The 26,747-nt window shown below is 37.4% G+C and overlaps 1 protein-coding gene across 5 annotated transcripts in view; it reads right to left on the bottom strand.

Moving 5' to 3' along the window:
* Positions 1-4,069: 4,069 nt before the first annotated feature.
* METTL25 (methyltransferase like 25) overlaps positions 4,070-26,747 on the bottom strand; it is a 48,878-nt gene continuing 26,200 nt past the window's right edge. Inside the window, exons 6-12 of one of the 5 annotated variants that reach the window (XM_038154289.1) lie at positions 24,966-25,060; positions 22,514-22,543; positions 21,358-21,431; positions 19,128-19,221; positions 8,489-8,563; positions 7,794-7,865; positions 4,070-6,233 (exon numbers count right to left, since the gene is read on the bottom strand). In XM_038154289.1, coding sequence (XP_038010217.1) covers positions 6,189-6,233; positions 7,794-7,865; positions 8,489-8,563; positions 19,128-19,221; positions 21,358-21,431; positions 22,514-22,543; positions 24,966-25,060 — 485 coding nt within the window. In that variant the 3' untranslated portion in view covers positions 4,070-6,188. The remainder of the gene's footprint in view (positions 6,234-7,793; positions 7,866-8,488; positions 8,564-19,127; positions 19,222-21,357; positions 21,432-22,513; positions 22,544-24,965; positions 25,061-26,747) is intronic. The other 4 variants (XM_038154287.1, XM_038154291.1, XM_038154290.1 and 1 more) reach the window with 4 other exon arrangements.

Raw genomic sequence — 26,747 nt, 5'->3', positions numbered from 1 at the left:
AATTCGGAAGTGATATTTTGCTTTTAAATAACTGTATCTTGTTAGCATGTGTTTGCTACAAGAAGAAATAAAAAGTCCTTATAACCACTGTGACTGTATTTGCAAAACACTGAAAAAAGATAATTTAATAATCAACTACTACACACACCCGCCCCCCAAAAACAAGCACAGACGTGGATTATAGAACAGGTATAAAATAAGTGTTGTGTAGAAAACAGTTTGATTTCCTGGGCCAAACAGTATATCAGATGGTTGCCCCCCTGAAAATTGTCACTTTTGCAGCAAGTTCCTAAATTGTAAGGCAATTTAAAATGTGACTCTCCTGTTTACTCACTGAAAGTTCCAGCTTTCCTGTATTACAGTTAAATAACATAATTACATTTCTTCCCATGGTTTATAAATACCAGCAATACACTTTATGGTAACTGCAAATCTGAGATATTTTCTCCATGTAATCCTGTCTATGTGTTTTGTACTCGTGTATTATCAAATTCTGGCCAACAGTGCACCTCATGATGTAACCTGTCATATACTGCGCTTTCCTACCCAAGAACACACACAGTGCAATTTCAATTTCTTTTACATTTAATTGGTAATCTACAAACTATTTTCTGGTGTACTTCAAATGCACATTTCTGAGAAAATGATGGTATATAGCAGGATTGCACTTGGATAAAACAACTTAAATTTACTATAAAATCCATAAATAAACCTAGGAGCAGCTACCACTCCTAGCAATAAGTTGAAATAATTTACTGTTTGGACAAGAGTATTCTGAGAAAGGTCTACCTATGGAACATAAACCACAGGACACTGTAGACCTGTTGAGGACAGTCAGTAGTGACTGAAGTAACAGACTGAACTGAGTGAACACATCTGTTCAAAGGATTTCAATAACGGTATCAGAAGAAATCTTTGAATGTTTGGCATCCCTATTCTAAGGGTTCTGTTGCCTTTAAGCATAAAGCAGAGGCTAGAATGTCATTCTCTTGCTGATTTCATGAACAGCATCACTGTGAATGTGAGACAAGTGTCTGTTTGCAGTTTGATACAGACATTGCAAACAGCCTTGAAGAGAGTATAGGTTTATACTGGGAAGATTAGTGAACAGCAGCATGTTTTAACAGTTTGAGGCCAATCTTCATTATGTTGGGGGGTTTCCTTAGATGTCTGAGTTTCATGATAATGTGCTCTGGAACTCCTGTGAAGAAAACGCATTGGAGCTCTTGAATTGAAAAAGACTTGTGAACAGAAGATATTGTGCTCAGTAATTTTTAATAGCCTACGCCTCTCAGGATGTCTGGTGCTTACTAATCTTTCTGATCATCAGGAATTAATTTAAGGCAGAAAGCAACAAGAAGTATAACTGTGGTATAGCTTCTCTGAGGCATCCTAAATCTCTGAAGGATTTTACTCTATCTCAAATTACACTGAAATACAACATTGACAGAGATAACAAGCCAGGGTAAGCAAATTCAAAGAAACCATCTTATTCAGCAGTTGCCTGGAGATACAGGATATAGACCCACCAATCTGAGTTGTTTATTTCAGACAGGGAGAGAATTGCAGCTGGATTCCCAGAGAATTAGGCCATGCTCCCATCTGGCAGGATTTTGGAATTCAAATTTTGAATGGATTTCAGAAACTTAGGGAGTTAAAGTCACAGTTCTAAAGGTTAGGTGGCTGGCTTAAGTGTCTGGACAACTGTACCTCAGTTCTCATTTGCTTACAAATACTGAAAATTCTTCATGGCCCACAGCCTAGCATGAATTCCCCTCTTTTCAGTGCACTAGGCTATACATCAGGAAGGAGGAGGACAGATATCAGTAAGAATGCTAAGATACATGGGATAAAGAGATTTAAAGATACTAAAAATGATGGGTATTCAGTTACTTCCCTGGGAAAGGAAAGTCTGAAGCACCACAATAAGATGGCTAGTTCATACATAAGCAGGGAGGACTTCCTTGGTGCTGGTCCTGTTTTACCACTTGCCCTTAGTATCAGTGATATTTGGCAATATAAAGACACACTTAGGATAGTTTTTAGGAAAGAAGTAAACATAAGCCAATAAGTACTCCAGTCTTTTAAAAGACATATATTTGGCTTTGTGGCAGCTATATTTAGCATGCTTCCCCTGTGCAGATTTTATGGCATCACAGGACATAGAGTCTCAAGATTTTAAGTACATCAAGACACAGCAAAAGCATGTTAACTCTGAGCAGATATTAAGCACTTAAACAGTAACGAATAATGTCAATGAAGATAATTTACCATAAAATATACTTAATATTTAATCACAAAAAACCCAAAACCCTTGAAGCTAAAACCCAGAAACTAAAACAGCACAAAATTTTTTGTGGCATGATGTTACAAGTGAGAAATCAGACCTGTAATCACAGAATGGGGTGAGTTGGAAGGGACCATGAAGATCATTTAGTTCCAACCCCCCCCCTGCCATGGGCAGGGACACCCTCTACTAGACCAGGTCCTAGTGCCCTATCCAACTTGGGCTTGAACACTCCCTGGGATGAGGAGTCCATAACCTCTCTGGCAACCTGTTCCAGTGCCCCACCATTTTTTCCTAACATCTAATCTAAACCTACCCTCCTTCAGCTTGAAACCATTCCCCCTTGTCCTTCTCCCCAGGGCTCGTCTCAATCCATTCTCTGCTGTGTTTGTGCTTGGGATAAAATCAGGTACAGGACCTTCCACTTGGCCTTCATGAGGTTCTCGGGGGCCCATCTCTCAAGCCTGTCCAGGTCCTTCTGGATGGCATCCCTTCCCTCCAGCACACTGACCACACCACATAGCTTGGTGCCATCTGCAAACTTGCTGAGATACACTCAATCCCATTGTCCATGTCTCCAACAAGGATGTTAAACAGCACCAGCCCCAGTACCAGCCCCTGAGGAACACCACTCCACCTGCAGAATTACAGCTTGTCACAAAAGCGGGCTTGGAGATTTTAGGGCTAAGCTGATCTCTTGAATATTAATGTTGCACATATGCCCTGCATATACTCTTGTTCCTCCATCTAAGAACAGGTTTCAACTTTAAGACAGATAAATAAAACCCTCAATCTGTTAGAGAATGCATAGCTGTTGTAAACAGAATCAGGCAAACACCTGATGGAAGGCAGGTATATCCTGTGTTCCTTAGGGAGCACAGCAAGATAGATAATGGTCTGTCACACTGAAAGAAAATGGAGATTCTTTCCTATCAAAAGACTTCATCATATTTAGGATACAGTTTACTTTATGGGAGAACTTCTGGCAATAACCATGAAGAAAAGTGATTTTATTCATCTTGATTACTGTCAGGGATTTTTCCACTGTGTAAACAATAACTCATAGGTATTCAGGCATCCAAAGCGTCGCAACAGCTTTGAGAGCAGACAGCAACTGACTTCACTTGAATCCAAACTCCTCATATAAACCACTTGATAGTTATTATTCTAAGAAGCACATTGCCTGTTTTTGCCTGCATAGACTACAAAGTGCATGAAAAGTACTGAAAGAGACTGAGAAGTTGCTGGGGGAGGGAATGCAAATTTATTCAGATCCTTTTAAAACAGTAGACAAGCACTTGTGCTAATCCTGGAGAGGTGCTTGTTTTCATAAACTGTTGCAAATCTCTTAGGATAGTAATAAAAAATTAACTTTGAATTTACCTGGCATCACACACATCACATAAAATTACCACTAATCTGTATACCCCTTTGCAATTTCGACTGTGTTCAGATTAAACCAGACAGGGCTTGCTCAAATGAGTGGTTTTGGCCCATAAAAAGGTACTTTTAAGCCCTTGTTTTCAGTGGGAAACTGTGCTTGCTTTGTTTAAACAACATATATGCCCAATTTTTAGAATTTGGTCTGAAAAAGCAGAAGAACAGGTTCATAACACACAAAAAGGCAATTTCTTCCCCAAGTATATTTTTTCAACAGCACATAAGATGGGGATAACAACACTGTAACACTTCAGTAACAATTAGTCATCATGTCTTTGTATATAATATAATATATACATAATATAATAAAACCTATTTTTCTAGGATTTTTGTTCACCTTTTTTCTTTTTAACATCATGTACTTTACAGCGCCTTTTTATATCAGATATTATTGGTTTTTTCCTTCCAGATGCTTAGAGGTTAGGAAACTATTTTCTTTCTTCTGATTCCTCTCCGGGGAAAGAAATTCAGCAGCTTGTTAGTTTCCTCAGAACTCTCTGTATAACAAAAGGTAGCATATATGGAAGCTCCCATTTTTCTCTTAGCTCTACTGCTCCAGACCTGCAGCTTCTATTAATTTCCTTGGGCACTGAAGATGTTCAGCAGCTCTAAGGACTGAATATACTCAGAGCAAACAAATATCAGAATCTCATACTGGAACCATGGACTTTATAAGGACTGGAGTTCTAAAACCGACAGCAGTGATTTTAGACAGACATAAAAACAAAATATTTCTTCCAAGTGAATGAATACATCAAGAAAGATGTGACTTGTTAGAAAAATACCTTACTTTTCTTTTCTTGAGTGGTCATGCCCATAGGCTCTCCTTGTATTTTGCAAAGCCCAACAGAGTAAAAGCCATTCCTACTCACATCTCAGTCTCAGTCTAATTACTGTCATTATACAATTAATATAAAAATATTTTTTGCTATTCTTATCTTCCATGCACATCCTCTTTTCTTCTTTAATGCTGCACTTTATTATTTATTTGTTGTCCTTTTTTCTGTGCACTAGTAGTTAATTATATTTTACATATGCTGGAAAATAAAATAGAAGCACCAGGACTTAGAAAATAAACTTTTCTCTTTTTTAATTGATGGGAAATCTGCAAGTTTAATTAGGCAACCCATTGAGATAAATGCATCAACAAATAAATTTCCCTCTCCTGAATGCAGCACAGATAAAAAGAAACTGCCTAGGAAGCTTTAATTCATTTGGGTACCAAAGTATTTATACCCAACAGATTTGGGCCAGATAATAGCTTTCCAATACAACCCCAAGATTACAGAGCAAACCTCAGCAGGGCAGCTAATTCTTAAGCACTGGGAAATCTCCCACAGGATTAGAGCACACATATTTTTCTTTCAGAGTGACAAGCAAGCAAGTGCATGCCAGGAAAATGCCCAAATGAAGAAGGGGTTGATATAAAACTGTCCTTTGCAGGTAGCCACTACTTAGGCTCTTCTAGGCTGCTCTAAATCAGCTGGTCCTGATGACCTGAAGAAGAGGCAGTACAAAGACCCTATTTAGCCTATGAGCCTCTGCCACAGCATATGGCACAGCACATGCCACAGCTGAGAAGGCCACAATACACAGAGTAGCCTCATACAATCTCAGAACACTTTAAGCATTCACCCATACAGAGTAACACCATACCCCATCAGAAGGCTTCAGGCATCTGCCCAGACATAGTAACATCATGTCACTCCAGAAGGCTGCAAGCATCCACCCTCCTTGTTCTTTAGCCCCACCTTTCATACCCTCACGTCGATGCATTGCACCTGTGTGCCCTCTGTTCCCTTTGGTGGTTGGTCATTGCCCCGGGGCACTCTGTGGCTCATTACCTTCAGTGCTGCTCACCTGCTTTTCACAGCTGTAGCCCACAGGGGATGAGGCCTGGCCCCAGCCCCACTCCCCATTACCACAAGCTGTGTGCCTACAAGCCTCTTGTTTACAGTACAGGTTGTCTGTTTATACTCTGCACCAGTTGAATCCAGAAAAGAAAAAAGTGAGCCTAGTCTGACACTGCTGATACCAGCCACTGGTAAAAATTGAGGTTATCTTGAGATTAGAAGTATCAAGAGAAAGGATACACAAGCATAATACCTTAAAAAGAAGAAATAGAAATGTTATTTTAAATAATAGCCACATTTATAATGTAACATTTATAACTAAGTCAGATGTTCAACATTAATAACTGACATAAGGAAGCACTCATATTTATAAAGGAGATATTTATTTCTGAAGATTCAAAGAGGCATTGCACTTTTTTATTTTACATCTGAAAAGCAAACATGGTACTTGAGGAATCAATTAAAAAACACAGAATAAAAGGGAGGAAACAGCACTATCAGTTCAGAATTTCCAACCTCTTTGCAATTTGCTTCCACTTAAGAACATGACTGGTTCTTCAGAGCAATAACTGCATAGCATCTCGGGGACTTCACAGGATCAAATAACTTCACAAGTCCAGACCAGGCAATGTTTTCCTGAAAATGACATATGACTGAAGTGCATATAAATTTTTTTGACTTATAAGCTAAAATATTGTAATAGGTTCACATTTTGAAATACAAAATTGAAAATAAATAGAATTATCCTAATGCAAAGCAGGAAAACCACTTCTCTAATAAGAAACTAGGGGGAAAGTTTGTTCTGAAAAAAGAATGCCCATAACAGGATCAATTTTAAAGTAATTTATTTATTTCTGGGTGCTATGAAGTGATAGTTTCCCACCTGCTTCATCAATAAACCTTTGTTTTTTTTTTTGTTGAACTAGGGCAATGAAATGAAGGATCATGTCATACTCATTTTATGTTGCACATTCTACTACTGAAGCTAATTAACTGACTTTTCAAATGATCAAGCTGGCTGGATCTGGTCATCATACTGCATTTGGCTTTTGTAACTTTTATTTTTCTTCCTAAATACATTTTGTGAATCATTCAGTACAAGATTAAATCATTGCATATATTACATTTAGAAAAGGTGAATTAGTGCTATAGGCAGAAAGTTTGATCTCCCATCTTGGAAATCATACAGAGTTCTATGCAATTTTTAACTGGTTGGCATTTGGGAAAATACATCATTATTTAACTATTTCAAATTGCCTCTCTGTAAAAATACCAGTTAGAACAAAGGCATACATTTCCTACAATTCAGTTGTTCCAAGTGCACCATGACGGAGAATAAAGTGAGTTTTCACTTATAATAAAATGGAGCTGTTAAAATGAAAGGTTTATAGGGGAAAACCACAGCTATTCATATGAATGAGTTTAAACTTTATTTTAAAATTTTATTTTGACCATGGCCCAGAACAGAAGCTGGAAGATGATACCATTTCCTCCAAGGAAATTATTAGTTGTGTGAAAAATGTTTACTGGTGCAGAAAAAGTATTACCAGTGCTTTCAAGTTAACCAGGCCAAGCTCCAAATCAGTGTTAGAAGAAATAGTATAAAAATGGAAGTCATCATGGAGTAAATGTAGTAGCATTTGCTTATTATATTCCAGATCTATACTTGTAAAATATATCCAGGCGGTATGTTAGTCAAATGTAGCTCAGCTGACCCATACAGTTAGGAATAGGGCACTCTCATTATTGAATCTTAATTAAGAAACAGTAAAAGAAAGTCATAAACATTTTGGATCTAACTCAAATTTTTTTGAATTATATGTTCCAAAGCACATCAATTGAAAGTTCGAGTATTAACAGCACAATATTTGTTTAGCATTTCCAAAAATTTTAAATTATTAAATATCTCATTATGGTGTATAAAATGAGATTTGAGGCATCTTTGATTAATTTGTTTTTTACTATCTATTGACTAGTAATTACCATACAATTAAAAGAGCATAAACTTTACTGTTGCTGCTTTGTTGAAAATAAAAACATCTGCTGGGCATATGTTTATCCTAAATGGAATGAATGCTTATACTTTTGCAAATATGATGAGGAATAATAATTCTACAACAGAGACTTTTCATCTGCACAGCAATAAATTGAGTGAAATAGCCTCCTTTCAGTGATGTAGCCTTTAGGTATCATAAAAGAGAATGCAAAAATACCTGCTCCTTGAGGTAGCAAAGACGATCCAGAAGTATCAAAACTTCTATGCAAGGAGCCAGAACAACCTTCAACTGAAAGAAAGATTAGATGCTATAATCCTTTTGGGAAAGACAGGCAATACACTTCCAAATGGCTACATTTCCTCACAACAATTCCAGGAAGGTCAATCATTTTTTAGGGGTTCTGTTGTATAAATGTCACCTTACTAGTTCTCCCTATGGGATGGACATCTTCAAAACAGATTATATTAAAGATCAAAAATACATGGAATGCCATAAAGTCAGAGAACTATGTTATTTAGTTGTTTTTCAGACATTGTCCAACAAGAAAATGATATTAAATGTAGCAGAACAATTTTAAAGAGGGAAATAATGAATTTCAATAAAAAGGGTTTTTTATTAAATAACTGCATGGAGACCAGTCTAGATTTAAAAGGAGACTGACATTCCATTTTCCAGTGCAATAGCCCCTCTTGAAAAAGAATCTACCATGTGCTCATTTTATTACTTTACTTACACCTAATATAGTTCTGGAATGGGATATACTCCAAAGTATGGAAGGGGGAACTGCTTTGTTTTTTGAGATTGCATACCACAGCGTAAGACAGTCCACCTCCACATGAAACCTAACTGGGCTTTGTTCTAGACTAGCATATATTTATGCAAGGTAGTAGTATTAATCCTATAACTTTTACCATATTAAATGCTTCAAGCTCATTCATTCTGTGCTTGTACTTTTCATAGTAATCCATTATACAGCTGTCTGGGAGCTGCAAGGGATTAAAAAAAGAGATATCAGAGTTATTGTTGTTACTTTTTCAAGGGAACTTTAGAATTAAATATTGTCACACTACAAAATGAAATCTGTGTTTCGTTTCTGAAATTAGCACTTTGCTAATATTTATAATAATTTTACAGTAGTAGTTTCTCAGTTCTTATTTAGAGTAACTGTTCTTCACAGAGCATTTTCCACTGACATGAAATACTGAGATATATCCATTATTCAGAAAACTCCAGTCATTCTTAAATGAGAATTACACAGTGAAGTGGAGAGTGGCCAGCACGCTGCTATGACTGTAAATGCTGCAATGTGGGGCTGAATTTCATACACAGACAGTCCAGGAACTTGACCAAGCCTCTTCAGCCCTTGCTGGCCAGTGCAGCAGAGCAGCTGCTGCAGCTGTGGCCATGAGGGCTCTTCATAAAGCCTGTTCTCCATAGGGCAGCCAGACCACATCTCCTGGCTTTTGAAAGTCATGATGTATCTGCTCTGCTGACCACAGTCCTGGACACTGAACAACACACTTGAGCTGGCCAAAGAAGTGGGAGGTAGGATTGCAGCATTATTGCTGATGGAGGCTGCTGGGAAGAGCAGAGCTGGAAGAGCCTGATGCACTTCTGCAGTACTGGGAGTTTTGCAGTATGGCTGTTCTGTCATGGCTATGGAATGAGGGAGTCCAAACTTAGCAGAAAAGTAACGGCTCTGACAGACATGCAGATGTGGCACTGAGGGACATGGCTTAGTGGTAGACTTACAGTGCTGAGTTAACAGTTGGAATTGCTGCTCTTAAAAGTCTTTTTCAGCCTAAATGATTCTATGACTCTATGACAAAAGACTAGGAAAGCTGAAGTGCTTAATAAATTTTTGCACATTGTGTAAGAATCATCTGAGAACATGTGGCTATTACAGTTGCAAAGAAGTAAAATCTCTGTCTAAAATAGGGAAACAAACCAGGAAACATTTTAAAAATATGTAAGTTTTCAAATCAGGTGAGTATTATAAACTTTATCTGGGACAGCCAAGAAGGGACCTCAGAACTATTACTCATTGTCACTGAAAAGCTGTCAAAGAGAACATGTCAGACAGATAGCAGATATATGTCTTTTATTACAGAGCAGACAGTTCAGATCCAATGCACTAAAAAAAAATGCAACAAATAAAGAATTTAAAACCACTGAAAAATGAGCAAATGAGTAATAACACAAATTAATCAAGAATAAATCCCAAGTCAGTCTGCTTCACTTGTAAGGAGAGTAAAAGGATTCATGACAGACAGAAACAACTGGTTCTCATATATTTTGATTTCAAAAAGATTTTTGGTAACAATTCCCATAATAATTTTATAAGCAAATTTAGGAAACAACCTTCAGTATAAAGTACAAAAAAGTCAGCAAAAGTGTTTGAATGACCATAACCAGAGAGTGGTTCTTAATGGGTCTTTGAACAACTGAACGACCTCCTGAGTGGAGGTCCATTAAGGAATGCAGTATTTTCATTAAGAATTCGGACAACAGAACAGAAACCACATTAGCTAAGTCTGCAAATGTGCAACAGGATGGCATTGCAAGAACTTAAAATAACCTTCAGAAACTGGAGCATTGCTTAAGAAGAAGTTTGAAATGCTGTGCAGAAAAGCAGAAGGGACTAGGTTCAGGCAGAAATAATCAGCTGTTCAGGATGGGGAGCACCAAGTCACAGTCTGGAAGATAGAGCCGATCATGAGCTGAGTGAGAGTCACAGTTGTGCTTCTGCAAAAAAAACCAAAACCAATCACCATTCTGTGACATGTATGGGAGAGCAGCCTGCAAAGTGCAGGAAGTAATCCTTCAACTCTGGCAGTGGAAAAGCTCTAGCTGGAATACTGCATCCATTTTTGGGTATCAGATTTCAAAGAAAGAAATGAACTGTCTGCAAAAGCCCTGAGAGGGAAAATAGATCAGAGATCTAGAAAACATGACCTATGGAGAAAGACTCAGAGAACTGGAACTGATCAGGCCAAATGAGACAAAATTGAGAGTGGGGAATAATAACAGTTTTTACAAGGCTATCACCAAGAAGTAGGGAACAGTTTGTTCACTACGTCTGTAGTGGATAGGGCCAGAACTAATGGGCTTGAATTGCAGCAAAAAAAAACCCCGAAAACAAACCAGTCAGCCAAACACTTGAAGAAACATTTTCTCTTTGAGGTTAATTAAGGACTGGCAAGGTTGTCAGTCTCCATCACAGGAAGCTTTTAGAAGATCTGACAAATACTATTTTCAGGAATGAGGCATAATTCTAACTCTGCTTTAAAACAAGAGATCAGAAAAAACTTTTGTACTATTTCAATCATATTTTTTTAATATAGAAAGTACATTTTCCCAACTGCAAAGGCAAAGTTGAGTAGCTTATCCAGCAGTACTAATGAGGACTAACAAGAATTTTTTGGTCTTACTGCTATTTTATTTCCTGTGAAGCTGTGCAAATATTTTAGAGTTCTTTTTGTTTTTCTCTTCCCCTCTAAACAGTCAAACCAACTAAAATATACTGGTCATGAAATAAACAAAATAGTTTATTTAACCTCTGTCCTATAAGCTTTTCATTTCAACTGAGTATTAATAGGGTTTTAGTATAATGGATTTTTGAAATTACAGGCTATTTGGAATTAAAATACAAAGATCTATATTTTTTTTTTCTTGAAACCTTTCTGCTTTTGCTTCCTTTATGTTCTCCATTTTTCAAGATGAAGCATTCAAATTAAAAGAAAACAGCTGTGAAATGTTTGGCAAATAAAAAGTGGGTCAAAAATGTCTCTTACACACTGCCATACTCAAGATTGTGCTTTTCCATTCCTTCCCTGCCTATCACACATTCTGACTGAACACATCCTGCTGTCATGGATAGACTAGGTACTATTCCAAACTGTGCCTCAGATAAGAGTTTGGTGAGCAAACCAATTCTATGCAATAGCTCAGCTGGAAAAGAGACAAAGTGTCCATTGAAAAGCATTGGTAGAGAAGGGCATGAAAAGGGTTACTGGTACTCAGCCATGTGGCCAATTTATTGAAAACAACTAAAGTCCAGATAACACTGGCTTTGTCTGAAACTGCAACAGCTTTACACCTGCCTTCAGTACCTAACACAAACTTTAGCTCTCCTTCCAAGGTGAAGTAGTAGTAGTAGTTTACTCTTGGCATTTTTGAAGAATAATTGTACTTCCACATGCAAAGCAAGCCCATTCAGCCACTGAAGCAACTGTTCTCTGTGTTGTCACTCACTTGTGTATCCAAAAAAAAAAATTCTTTATATATATGCACTGAACTTTTTGCTTACATTTTGATATTGATACCATGAACATGAAAAAACTCAAATACATAAATTTATCTTAATAATGAGTCTGCATTCAAAGATCTAGCTTATGTTACTGACACTTAAGTGACCTCCATTTAATTTTGGCCAGTATTTCCTCGCTGATACAGCTACAATGTCTCCTGGTCTTTATCAGGTTGTCAACAAATGGACCTCATCTCTTTGCACTGTGATGGTGGTGCAAGCTTTATTTTGAGCTGATTTTCTTGTGGATTGATGTGGTCACTCAAACAGCCGGAACAAGCAAGAGGACCTCACACGGTCTCCCGTGACCTAGTTATAACAATACCATATAGGTATATCATATATACCATAAATACCATATGGTGAAGATGGCACTAAATGTGAGCCATAGGGCTGACTGATCTGTTGTGAACACAGCGAGAGTGTCACAGAGCTCTGAGAGCAGGTGAGATACCACGCACCTGAGCACACCCAGCTTGGACTGCAGTCCCACAGGCATGCTGAGAGAGCATAGGCTGAAAAGAAAATATTCAGGCACAAGGTGTGGGGCAATTACTGATACCACACTTCACGTTTCTTCAGAGAGGATTTTTTCAGAGCTGTATCCTTTCCTAGACTAAGAGTATTTTCACTGAATCAAAGTCTCTTTTACTGCCCAATGCTGCACGTGTCCTCCAGAGAGAAGACAGCCTAAGGATGCTATTCCACAGTCTGTTAGATGCAATTCCTCTTTGCTACCTCAAAGGGACTGCTTCTTCCTGCACTGACTGCACAATTCCACGTTTCCTCTCTCTACTTGTACCAGCACTATCAGGAACACTAACGAGAGTACAAGAAAACTGTAAGGCAATCCTTCTAGCAGAGCAGTGTCTTAGATCAGTTCAAAACATTTGCGAAAACATACCTAACAGGAAATTTTTCAACTTTTCCATGACTAAGGTAGTTAAAAATAATGTAATATTATATACTGTAAAATAATGTAAAACGGATAATGACATTACTGAAAGACTTAAGTTTATTTAGAACTTTGTTTAAAATGCATTTCAAATGAATGGAATCTATATTATTTATAATTATACCTAATTGAGATACAATTCACATCTCTTAGGACTCCTTGTTGGAGTAAAATGCTACAGTACCATAACTGGGATAGTATTTTGTCTATGTGAAAAACAGTTATGCTTAAAAACAGCATTATGTGCTTACACTTTATAGAGTGCTATGCAAGTGTTACCTGAGCTGTCATTTAGTACTTCCCTAACTAACAAAGGAAACAGGAAGTCTGTGAGATGAAATTCCTTCTGTCCAAGAAAACAGTGAAGAAAGTCAACTCTTCAACAACTGTAAAATGCATTAAGTGTGTAAATCCATGTAGTACCTTCATTTTTTGACTGCTTTGACTGTCTCAGTTAATTGCTGTTTCAGGATTCAGGGGAAAGTGGAGGGCATTGTTTTGGCTTTGGCTCCGTGCTTGCCCGATGGCTGAACACAATAAAACATACCAAATTAAAAATATTCTTAGCAAAGACCAACCAGTTTCAGATATTCACTGTCATTTCAAGATATCTACACTGATACTGGCTGTGGGGTAGACATTAAGATAGTAAGAAATCTCAGGCTAAAAGTCCCTCTCTTCCCCATTTCTTCCAAAAATTCTTGTTAGTTCCCAGTACAGCTGCATATATTCAGGTTAGTTCATGTCTTAATGTATTACACAATTCCACTACTGACAGTTTCCCAGTCTTAAGTGAGTGGCTTTCCAACACTTTTTAAAGAAAGAGAAAATTAAGTCACACAATAAGCTTCATGTTATCACTCTTCATTTGCAAACTGCATTTCATGACACTCACTGCCGAGGAGAATTTACAAGTCAAGGACAGTCTATAGTAAACTAAGAGTAATCCATCTCCACTTATCAAGTGTAAAAAAACCCCAAACTTGTCTGATAAAAAATAAGCAATTAGTGACAAAAAAAACCCCTTATAAATTCTGATTTCAGTATTGTCTACCAGCTTTAACACTCAAAATTAAATAGTCTGGAATTTGCAAAAGCACCAAGTCAATAGATCCCAAAGGCTGTCAGACACATATCCAGGCCTTAGCTTTGTAAGCACTTTCTCCATTTAATCACCTTAAGCTAGCCCCTATGAAAGATCTTTTGCTAATCTACCCCAGTAAGAACAGGACACCAGGAAACCTGAAGAGTTTTGAGTTTTCTTTCTTAAAAACTCTAGAAATACAAACATACTTATATGAGGACTTTTTGCCTTGGCAATGCTATTTGTAGCACTTATTGTCTTAAGCAGCAATCAGATCTGTTAATAAAGAGGCTTCATTATAAATGCATTTGCAAAGCAGCTACAAACAGCTGAAACATGTTCTGAGCTGAAGAGGAAGGAACTGCTCTCGCTGCTTGAAAGCAAAAAGGCTAACAAGTATCAGAGGGGCCAGCTACTCTAGGAGAGAGGACAGGGATGAATACTCCATTCTCCCAAAAGAGAGTTCCCCATTCACATTAATTAGGTAAAACAGTGAACAAAAGGAAAAGGAAATCTTGCGATAGAAAGAACTTCTCCAAAATCTATGTGACCCTTAATGCTCTGTCTGTACAATACAGAGTCTACAGAAACAGAATGAACTAAGACAAAGAAAACAATCAGAACCAAAATACTGCTTTGGTATGTATCCAGACCAATTACTGTAGCCCTGTGCAGGCATCTCTGGATATGGCCCTCTACAAGCACAAAGGAGCAGCCTCACTTTCACAAGCCTTTGTCCTCATGGGGCACTTCAACCACACCAGTATCTGCTGGAGAGACAACACATCAGGGCATAAGCAACCCAGGAGGTTCCTGGAATGCATTGATGAGTACTTCCTTCCCATGAGATAGGGGAGCCAATGCTCTCAATTCTCATCAATGAGGAATGCCTGGTGGGGAATGTGAAGCTCAAGGGGAACCCCTGACTGCAGTGACCATGAAATGGTGGAATTCAAGGTCCTTGGGACAGCGAGAAGAGCACACAGTAAATTCATTATCCTGGACTTCAGGAGACCAGACTTCTGAGATCAGCTTGACAGAGTACCATGGCAAAAAGCCCTGGAGGGAAAAGAGGCCTATGAAGGCTGGTTAATACTCCAAGCTTAAAGAGGAAGTCAGGCAAAAATACCATGAAGTCAGCAGGGAGGAACAATGATCTTCATGCCAAACTAAACAACAAAAGGGAAGGCTATCAAGAGTGGAAGCAAGAACAGGTAGCTGGGGAGGGGCACAGATACCAAGTACAAAGGGATCAGGTCAGGAAAGATAAAGCTCTCATAGAATTAAACCTGACTGACATCAAGAGCAACAAGAAAAGCTTCTATAGGTACATGAGCACACTCTCCAGAACAGGAGACTGGTTACACAGCTTCTAGAGAATGCTGAGATAAAACAACTTGTTTTGACTGAGTCTTCACCAGCAACTGTTTCAGCCACACCACCTGAGCTGCAGAAGACAAAGGCAGGGACTGACTAAACAAAGAACTGCTCACTGTAGGAGAAGATCAGGCTCAAGAATATCTTAGGAGCCTGAAGATACACAAGTCCATAGGACCTGATGAGATACATCCATAGGTCCTGAAGGAACTGGCAGATGAAGTTGCTAAGACACTATCCACTATATTTGAGAAGTCATGTCAGCCTAGTAAAGTTCCCATGGAAAAAAGGGAACACAATCCATAACTAATTTCCAAAAAGGAAAAAAACTGAAGGCCTGGGGAACTACAGGTCAGTTAGTCTCACCTCGATGCCTAAGATCATGCATCAAATCCTCCTGAAAACTATGCTAAGACACATAGAAAATAAAGAGGTGATTGGTGACAGCCAACATGGTCATTAATAGCAAATTGTGCCTTCAAATGCGGTGGCCTTCTATGAAAGGGTTACAGCATGCTCTATAAGGAAAGAGCAACGGACATCATTACCTGGATTTCTGCAAAACATTTCACATTATCCCACAGGACATCCTCATCTCTAAACTGGAGACCACTCAGTGGATAAGGAATTCACTGAATGGCACACTAAAAGAGTTGTGGCCAGCAGGCTAAGCGTGTTGGGGCTGTGCAGCCTGGAGAAATGAAGGCTCCAAGGAGACCTTAAAGCACCTTCCAGGACCTAAAGGGGACCTACATGAGAGGTGGAGAGGGACTTTTCACAAAGGCATGTAGTGACAGGACAAGGGGATATGCCTCTAAAATGAATGAGGATAGGTTTAGATTACATAAGGAAGAAATTCTTCACTGTGGGGGTGGTGAGACATGGCACAGGTTGTGCAGAGAAGCTGTGGATGCCCCATCCCTGGCAATGTTCAAAGCCAGGCTGGATAGGGCTTTCAGCAACCTGGCCTAGTGAAAGGTGTCTCTGCCCACAGCAGGGGGGGTGGAACTAGATGATCATTACCATCCCTTCTATGATTTTATGATCCATGGCCCAGAGAGCAATTCCATTAATTCTGAAGCTATAAGCAATATAACCATACCTGTGAAGCAGCATGCTCACACTAAAAGACCTTTCCCTGCTCTCACAGAATGAGAATGTTTTGTCAGAAATTGAGTAGTCATGGTTTATACCTCATTTTTACTACTGAGGTGAAGAGATGTGTGAAGGGAATGGTCCTGTACCAAGGCAGAAAAAAGGATTTCATTTGCATCTAGGTGTTTAATTGACAAGCTCTCCCACACGAAAAAGAAACATCACGAATGGAGAAAATTATTTTGGCTCACTTAATAGGAAACTTCAGTCCTTGAACAGTAATTCTTAACAATGAATGGCGCTAGGTTATTGATAAATGCCTTTTTTTTTTTTGTAGAGAAACTGTTTTACTATATTGTCTCACTAACTCATTTCTGACTGAGACTCTTTTCAAAGTCTAATTCTTGCTTCACATAAGCAAAAACTTCATATCTGTTTCACAAAGGAAAGACACGGAGGGGTTTCTTCACATGAATTATTAGCAGGATTCAAGAACTTACCTTCACTTAAAATCAACAGCCAAAAAACCCTTAGTATTTGGATAATTATACCTGGTGAGTCTTCATCAGTGTAATATTTAGCAAAAGGCACACACAAAAATGAGTATCAAGGCAGATTAGGTGTTCTGTATACTTGCACTCTTTATCCTGACTCCACAATTGTCCAAACAGGAAAATGACTGGATTGCCCCAGGGCTACATTTTGATCAGAAATAGAGGTATTGGTGTGTATAAAGGAAGCAGCTGTGAGGCTTATCATGAACCATTAAGTTTGGAAGAGTGTTTACATCCCACAGTACAGATTCAGTTTCAATGATAAAAACCATGCAAGATTTTACCACACATGACAAGCTACCAAACCCTGGCAGGGACTCCTAGAAACAGTGCCTCTACTCCTCTATTTTCCTTTCCAGTACTTTTATTATCATACAGAGATGAAATTCTTTTTAATATTCTGATAAGCCTAGTAAAAGACTGCAGACTCAGTTTCTTGACTTCCGTATTTTAGAAAATGTCTTTGCACATGTGAAATAGAGACCCATGTGGAAACAATTTTTTCTCATAATTCTCTGGTTGTATTACACAATGTCACTAAGTTTTAGCTGCTTTTTTAATATAATCTAAATATATTTATGCATTAAGAAAATTATTGTCTCCCTTTTCTTTTGGTGAATGACAAGGACATTTTTGATTATTTAGGAAGTGTGCTTCATATATGCTTGCTCCCACCTTATATTCTTCCCAGTGCATTGCTTTTTGTCCACTGCCAGAGACAAAGTACACATTTGGTCCATGCAGTACAGCTGCTCTTTTGTTCATTTTTAAATAGAGCTAAAACCCCAAATTCCACACAAATTTCTCTTTGAGTTTGTTGTCTTTCAGAGCAAATGTCTAGGCTTCATCACATTTCTAGCTACGTAAGTATTTTTTTTTCTGAAGAGAGGCATTTAACATTCTCCAATATTGTGTAGATACAGCGCTGACTCCACCATGAAAACTGCAGGGTCTAAACCACTGTTAAGGGAGCAGTAACAACTTTCCTCTCAGTAGTATCAAAATAGCACTGGTTTTGTGCTGCTGCAGATTTCAATATAGCTGAGAAATAAAAAATAATATTGTTTACATCAGCATAAAATCCAGTCTTCAGTATGCAGCCAGCTGCACATAAAATGAGGAGAAACATGAGCAAAAGTAAGCATTTATTCGAATCAGGTCTTTAGCAACCACATAAATGTGCAGCTTGAAGTAGTGTTGACAGACATCTTTGTCTCAGGGCAATTTGCATTTGTCCAGACCCTTCTTAGCAAAAGTTTGACATAAACTTTTTCTATGCTTACTGATTTTAAAGAAAACAGTGAACAAATCTGCACTAGCAGAGTTCAATCAATGATCTTGTGAACTGATTATTATACAAACAGTCCACTGCTTTTGGGTGACTGTACACATATGAAGAAAGACATAATTTTATTTCTAGCTGGGGTGAGGGCGTCTTGTACCTATTCATACAGAAAAACAAACAGGTAATTACATTCTCTAGATGTGATTTGCTAACTACAGAATTAAATATAAGCCTTTTAAAATACAGCACATTTCAGGCATAAGTCCTTTTCTTAATGCTGTCAGAATGATTCCAAAGTCATTTGAATCTACTTGCTTATTTGGTTTTGCCTTTTTCTCCTAGCTCATGCTTTGATGTGCCTGGCAAATTTTAAGTGATTTGACATTTTGACTACAGGTTTTAAACATTACCAAAGACTGTAACAACATTTACCTTAAATATTTTACATGCTTGCCACTCCCACTTTTCCTTTGATTGTACTTAATTTGTTAACAATCTGTCTAGTAATCTCTAGTGTCTCCTTTGCACAACTTGTTCTCACAACATGGTTGTGATATTCAGTCATATTCCATGCCTAATGCTATGTTGCCATCTGTTGACCAACTGAGCAGTTGTAGGACTAAGAATAAGACAAAATACTCAAGAACATAAATAAAATCTCAAAATTATTTTAAATCTCTATATTTACTTCTTTTTCTCCAACAAAGTGATTTAAAATCTTCATTTATCTCCTCAACATTTACTAATTTAAAGGTATAGTCTTCAAATATAATGTTCATACAGCAATATATGACATAAATCAACTCAATAGCTCAGACATTGCATTGTGGTGATGACTTAAGAAATTATATGGATATAACAACTTCATATAGTCACTAATTAGTGACTCACCTTTGAATCATCCAGTTCCAGCTTTCTGAGAGACCGTCTGACATAATCTACGAAGGAGGATGATTTGGAGAAGGTTTTTCCAACATGTCGATCACTGCAAATACAGTACTGAGGTGTAGGCTTTTATACAAACAACAACAAAGTTCAGGTATTTTTAACAGGAGAAATAAATCAGTTGGATGGCTACTACTGCCAAGTTAGTAACAACTTTCCTTTTCCCCCCTTCCACTTAAAACAATCTAGCTAATACTTGAAGTAACTTCTAGACACAGCAACTGTGTAATTGTATTATGGTTATAATACAGTTATTATTTTACCTACAATTCTGAGAGAAATGAAGTTTCTTTTTAATTTCTTCACTAACATTTTTTATTTCCTTATAAGAGTGACAAAATTATTATTTCCAATGACAGACATTTCCTTCTATACTTCTATATTACTTCCATAATCTACCATGATGCTGCTGTAATTTATTTAACAGCAACCACTGGACTGAAAAAATGTCACTTTTGCTTGTTACCTGGTGCTCTTATCCTTTCAATTTTTATTGCACTAAATGATGCCAGAATTCTGTCCTGTTCACAACTCAATAGCTTGCATTTCAAGCCAGACAAAACTTTGTGTTGTTTCAAAAAATATGCTAAAATAATGCACAAAAATTAAAAAAAAACATATAGGAAGAATGAATCCTAGCAGACCACTCATATTTGCTCTCTTCTCTGTGCTTAAAATATCTTGGAGAAACAATACACAAAGTTTTTTTTAAGTCTGAATTCACTTTCTTTACTGAGCCTAACATTATTTCTCTTCTAGAGTAGGAGTTAAATATTCAGGTACAGAATTTTCAGCTACTGAATTGCTTAACAGGAAATACACTCTCCCCACACCCTCTCAGCGAAAAACTGAATAGAAGTATCTTAGTATCTTTTCTCCCTCTTTATTCTTAGTAAAACCTATCTCCTTACCTAAAACCCACAACAAACACCTGAAGTCAACGGAAAGATTTCCAAAGATTTTACTCAGTGGCAGTTCTAATGCTGTTTAGCTGTCAAGGACCCTCACTCATTGAGAATAATTTCTGCTGTCATATTTAATATTCAAATGCACCTAAACATTTAGGCTGATGCAGACTGAGAATCAGTTAATGATTCTGCTGTTATGTCATTCCTAGGAAGATGGGCATTTAACATCTTGCTCAGAAAAAGAAAAAGGGGGGGGGGGGTGAGACAGGTCTTTCCAAGGTAGCCATTGTGTTCATTACAGACACATAATCTTAATTACTTCCTCCAAATTATACTTCCTTCAAAAATTGAAAAATGTACTTCACAGTTTTTCTTTTCTTTGCAATTTAGCAGCCAGGACTTTCTGTGTGATATTTTATGTTTTTTTAAAATAAAGAAGCATTTATTCTTTCAAGAATTTGACCTTCTGAAGGGTAAGCTGTCTGACTCTACACCCAGCAAAAGTTTTAAGGGGATTTGCATTATCACTTATTTTAGATCAGGAGTATACTTCTGAAGTGAATTTTTTTTTGGTTTTTCCCACCTCTCATGCCTTGGCTCACACCGTGAAATAGTATCAGAACTCAAAAAATGGGTTATTTTCAAACTAAATTAAACTGGAAGGTGTGCTTCTGGATATGCTCCAAGTGCTAACAGGCATACATCCCACAGAATAAGATAAAATCTAATCCAACTGCAACCACAGAAGAGTATAATGTAGATGTCAGGTCCTCAGCAGCTGCTCTCCAAATCCCACTCCTACAAGGAAGCAGCATTTGCCAGTGTAGGCACAGGCAATGAGTAGCTCTTAAGAGACATGATGGCCATCAAGCTGTCAGCAGTTTTTCTCAGGACAAACAGAAATGCCTTTTTCCATCTGCAGTATCAAAGCTGCCAGGACCTCTGTGACAGGGTAGCCCAGGACTGCATTGACTTTTCAGTGCATTTGCTGAGCACTCTCAGGTGGAGATGTGCTTTACCCATGTACCCGGTACCCAAAGACCCCAAAGAGGGTCTATTTCAGCTACAGGTAAAGGAAGGGCAATAAATTTGTGATGTGGATTGATGATGAGCAAATATATCTTGCATTTTAATACCAATGTGTATATATAACCTGAAGAGACTGATTCCTATGTCCTTCTGCTTTCCAAAATATACTTTCTCTACAACACAGAATTGGAAGAGAATCAGATCTGTGGTTGGTATTCTGTGAATTCAGAGCTTCCTACCTTCTGGTGACACCATAAATTTCTTCTACAATAACCTGAAGAACAGCTCGATAAAACAATGATTCTGTAGGCAGCTGCAAGAAGTTTTACAACAGCAAGGATTTAAAATTAGCACTGAAATTAAGATCAGAGTAACAAAACCAGTATTGGCTTCCCTAACTACTTACTGAGTTATATACTGAATGATCGGTCATACCAGATTTAAGAGGATAATTTACTAATGTTCTTGCATCCAGTTAAAATTATGTTTTTAAGTCAGATTCTAACATAACCATAAATGCAAGAAAGAAAAAAAACAAACCCAGACTCTCTTGATGGAAAGAAAGACAACAGAGGAAAATGCACTGTTCATGATCTGAATTCTAATATGCAAAACAAACAACAATTATCTAAGTTGTTTTGAAGACAAAAGGAGTAATTACCTAGCTGTGGTCAGACTGTAGTCTGAACCATGCAGAAAGTACTATGCTGAAAAAAAATACTAAGAATTTCATATATTTGTCTGTGGAAAATATGTTTGCATAAAACCAGTTAATGATTGCCAATTAAAAATACACAGAAAAAGACTGCTGGGGACAGTGGGCTTATTGAATATGGAAAGAAGTCTCTCAGCCTGGCCTTTTAAATACTTGCACATTTGGTGCCCACCATCCCTTCAGGATAACTTGCACAGTAATAAATCAAAATATTCACAGGGAAAAAATATACAGGGATTAAAAATGAGAATGACAATGTTTCTAACAGGTTCAAGCTTTTGTCATAACAATGTCTATTTTTACATTAGTTGATAAAACATTGGGATAGAGTGATCCAAACCAGGGATATCAGAAGGGCACTTGCACTGAATTTATGCATTAGCTGAAAGATAGCAAAGAAAGTCAGGAAGGGTAGTTCAATGCCTTAAATTTTAAGCTGTGCTTTTTTTTTTTCTCAGACTCTTAATTGTCAAAAGAAAACAGATTCACTAAGTACAAGCACAGCAATAAAAATGTGATTTCACTATGACACATGCTATCTATCAAGATTTGACATAGCGTAGGCCAGTATTTCAGATTCCAGATATGCAGAAGTTCAATAAAAGGCCATGGATTAAGAACATTCAAGGGGGAAAAACACATTTTATCTTAGAATGGCTAAAATAAACAGTATTACTTACCATTTGGCCAACTGCAACTCTCTCCAAAGCCTTTAAGAGTCAAGGAATTAAATTGCTGATATGTTTATTCTTTATCATAACATTTTATAAACACATTGTATAAAAGTCAGAGGAGATGACATTTTAAAAGATTAATGGTGTGACATAACATGAGCTTGCACACTTTAAAGTGTTAATACCTTTAGGCACTCATAAGCAGCTACTCCTGTTATTTTGGTTTATTTATAGGAGAAGCAATGACATCCAACTGTGTGGAAATATATACATGGAAAATTTGCTTGTTTTTCTTTCTATTGTACAAGAATTTCAGAGGATTACTTTCTGTGAAAGTGCTAAAAGCAAATGCATTTTTCTTGAATCTATTTCTACTGAATAACAATTAACTTTGCATATTTAATAATTTAAAAGTAGATACTAGTTCAATGGACAATATTAATTTTAATCACTAATACTCAGATAAATTGAACTGCTGATATACAGGCAAATAAAGTAACTTCAGAGACACTGCAGTTTAAAATACTGTGCATTATTTTTCACTAGAGTCTTCATACTATAAATGCTGATGTAGATGTGAGACTACTTGATTTTTATCATGTATAGTGACAAAGAACAACAAATATTTAGAAGCATGTAATACCCCTTCACAGTTGAAAAGATAGTGTGCCCACAGAATTTTCAACAGTTTTAAAGATCATAGCAGAAATGAAGACAAAACCTCAGTATCTGATTATCTGATACTACATCAAATTAGGTAGCAAACCAAAAATGCCTCATCATTTACAGATTATTATCACCTTTAGTCCCAAACTTCACTACAGTAAATAAGACTGCCTGTTACACAATCACCCACTCCTTCTCCTTGTTGTAGAACTGATCTTGTATTTCACACTGTTCTTCAAATACAGTCCACATAGCTGCAGTTCCTCCATTCATGGCTTTAGGTTTGCCTTTTGCTGCATAAGTTCTCATAGCAGCACCTAACTGCTGCTGCCAAGGAGATGGATATGGGTTCCAAGACATATTGTAAGGCTGTGAAGCTGGAACTCTAGCCCAACACCTCTGGCCCTTGGCAATTCAACCAGTTCTCTGAGTGTCATTGCTCAGCAGACTTTCTGCTAACCAGCCATTAGCCCCAAGAAATGTGGGTGCTTAGTGGCTCTGTGTTGGCTCCCTTGTACATCCTACATGGCAAGGAAAATCCTAGTCATGAAAAATGCATATAGACAATTACAAACGTAACAGGAGCAGTATCTAGTTACACAGGAGAACTCTTTACCTTTTGTGAATATTCAAACAAAAAGTTTTTAATTGACAAATTTCTGTGATTTGCGAGAAACCTAAAGTAGATATATATAGCAAGATCAGTACTATCTTCGGGGTCATTTGCTTTTAAAATTTATCTTCCTACCACTGCTGAAAAACAGCCCAACCTTTTTCTTCCCAAAAGAAATGGAATAGGAAACAGCTAATGTGTCAGCTGAGGAAGGAGTGGTATTGTATGACACTGACAAGAAAAAGAGAAAAGGCACCTTTAGAAAGCACTTCTGCTGAGTTTTACAGCTACATCTCTAAAATGAACAATTCTTTTCCTTTACTTTGCCAAGGATAACACATTTAAGCCTTATAGATCCTACACAACTGTCCTCCTATATTTTCTCCTGACAGCATTTAATTATCATGGTAGTTCAAGTTTACATAACCTCAATACATTAGTCAACACTGAGTCTTTAGTCTACACTCTTCTCTATAATGGAGGTACAGAGAGAGCCTAGCCAGAAACTGATGTGATTTATCTGCATACCATAAATTAAAAATTAATAGAGGGAAGGAATAGTGGTCTTCTAACTGAAACAGAGGTCAAAATTTTCAGTACCTATCTGTTTTTTCAAATTGGACAACAGCTCATCATCCTATCTTGATGAGGCTAAGTCTTTAAAAGTACTTCATCTCTCGGTGCAATGTTAAAAAGAAGTTTCCAGACTCTTAAGCTACATGGAATTTTAAAGCTCCTCTAGTTTTTAGATTACGCAGGGTTGTTCAGATTTTAAACAGCTAGAACATTCAATATTATGAATCATGAAGGCATTGAGGGAGTTACTGATTGCAATCCTTCTACAATTACCTTATTTCTCCCTAAGTCCTTGGCCAAGAACTATTATCCTGAGGGGTTACCTTGTTTAGGTTTCAGCAAAGTTTTGGCCTTTCTGTCCACTTTAAAATATATTTCTATCAATACTCATTTTTTCATGCCTCCAGCAAGTATAAAATATATAAAGCTGGAAGGTCAATACTATTTTTTTAGATATAATTCATCATGCTTACAACATTAATGATGTTATCCTGTAGATTCTTGGATTAAAGTCATGGCTTCAGGATCAGAAGCCAAAAACAATGAATCCTGTAACATCTGGACAAAGCTCTCAGTAGAAAAAGAAAGGAAGGGGAATCATACCAAGCATGCTGACATCCTAGCATTGCGACCACAGCACCAGCCTTTGTCCTTCAAGTACTGACACATGGGAAATCCCCAGACCTGGTCGTGGCATTCTGCAATTTGGAGTGAAAAAAAAAAAAAGGCACAGCTTTTCCTCTTACAGAATACACAATGGATTGAGCAAGATGAACAGTAGTAGAAACACTTAACGGTTCTCATCCAGTACCAAAACTTGTGGTGGTGCTACAAAAAACATGTTTTCCCTGTAACAGATGTTTTTGGTTCATGCTGAGTTTCTGATAATTTCACATTTTCCAAAACAACTTTAAGTGAGTGTCCTTTACAAAAATCCACTGAAAAAACAGTCAAAGGGACAAGAGAAAAGTTTGCAAATACTCATGGCAACCTACACCACGCCATGAATCATAAGATGTAGGCCAAGCAGTCATTCCATGCAGCAGGGCTTCAGTACCACTTCTCATTGTCTTCTTATTCTATCCCAAACATCTTTCAAACATCACACAGAACAATATGTATTTGTTTATTCCAGTTCTGAAACAACATTCTGCTGCAAGGCAGAATGTTTGTTTTCCAGAAAAGAGCAGCTGCAAAGGCTCTTGCTGTTTCTTCAAAACACCAAGAAGCATTTGCATCACAATCTGTGCTCAGTTTCAGAACCATTTGTATTTTGAATAACAAGACAATTATTCATGTTTAACACTAATGCAAATGTGGGAAAACTGGTACAGAGATTACTTTATAGATGTTCTTAATAGTCACATTTAAATGTACACAAACTCTAAATGTTTAGAGTTTTCATTAACACATTGTCAGCCGATTTTTAGAACAGTGAATGAGATTTACTGCTTTCTTAAAAAAACCCCACAAATTGGCCAAGATCCTGGCTTTTTAGCACAGGAAGGCGATGGGGGCATATTTCAGAATAAATCATATAATGGGGTTAAAAAGAGGGGACAGCAGAAAATTTCCCAACAGTCGGAGATATATACATATAAGTGGAATTCACTCCATAAAAGTTAAGCAAAGAAAAAAAACCAAAACAACTACAAAGAGCCCTCCCCACAACTCATGGGAGTGAGGGAAAGCCTTTGGCTTTCTGGCAGAAGTGCCCAGTCTCAGACGACCACTAGAGAGTAACAGCAAGCAAGCAAGAAACCTCTGCAGGCAACCTCACACTTTGCTCTCCTTTTAACCCTGAGGAACACCAGAGGCTCTTAGGGGCTGAATACTGGCTTGAGAACTGAAATTTAAGAATAGGATTTTAATTATTAGCATGATTAACAGAAAGAGAAAGAAGACTTTTTAGAAATAAAGATGAAATTTGACCAAACAGATTGCAAGTGGTTTCAGCAATAGAAATGTACTAAGAATTTTTAAGTGCCTCATGACAACCTCTAAAATATTAATTAACTTCAAGTCTAATTATGGAGTACATGGAATGCATGGGTATTTCTGCTGAAGGGATGGCAGTAAGAACTTACTGAGTGCAAGAAAACAATGACTGACATGGTTCCTATTGTATGATTCTCACTAATATGTCTTTCTAATATAATTGTTTAAATATTTCAAAATAAAAAATTGCAAACTGAGTTAGAAAGATTAAATCCTTGATCTTTTCAAGCAAATCTCTTCCAATTTATACCCTGTCCTCCAGGCAAACTAATCATTCATTCAAGTTAAAGTTACCACCCTGTCAGCTACAATCTCAATATCAGTGCACTGTATTCATGCATAATTCAGAAAATCTTTGGGAAAGATTATCAGTCAAAGCATCATCTC

The sequence above is a fragment of the Motacilla alba genome, chromosome 1A (genome assembly GCF_015832195.1).
Source record: "Motacilla alba alba isolate MOTALB_02 chromosome 1A, Motacilla_alba_V1.0_pri, whole genome shotgun sequence".
Lineage (NCBI taxonomy): Eukaryota > Metazoa > Chordata > Aves > Passeriformes > Motacillidae > Motacilla > Motacilla alba.
The sequence above is the reverse complement of the archived record's forward strand: the minus strand, read 5'-3'. Positions and strand labels throughout refer to the sequence as shown.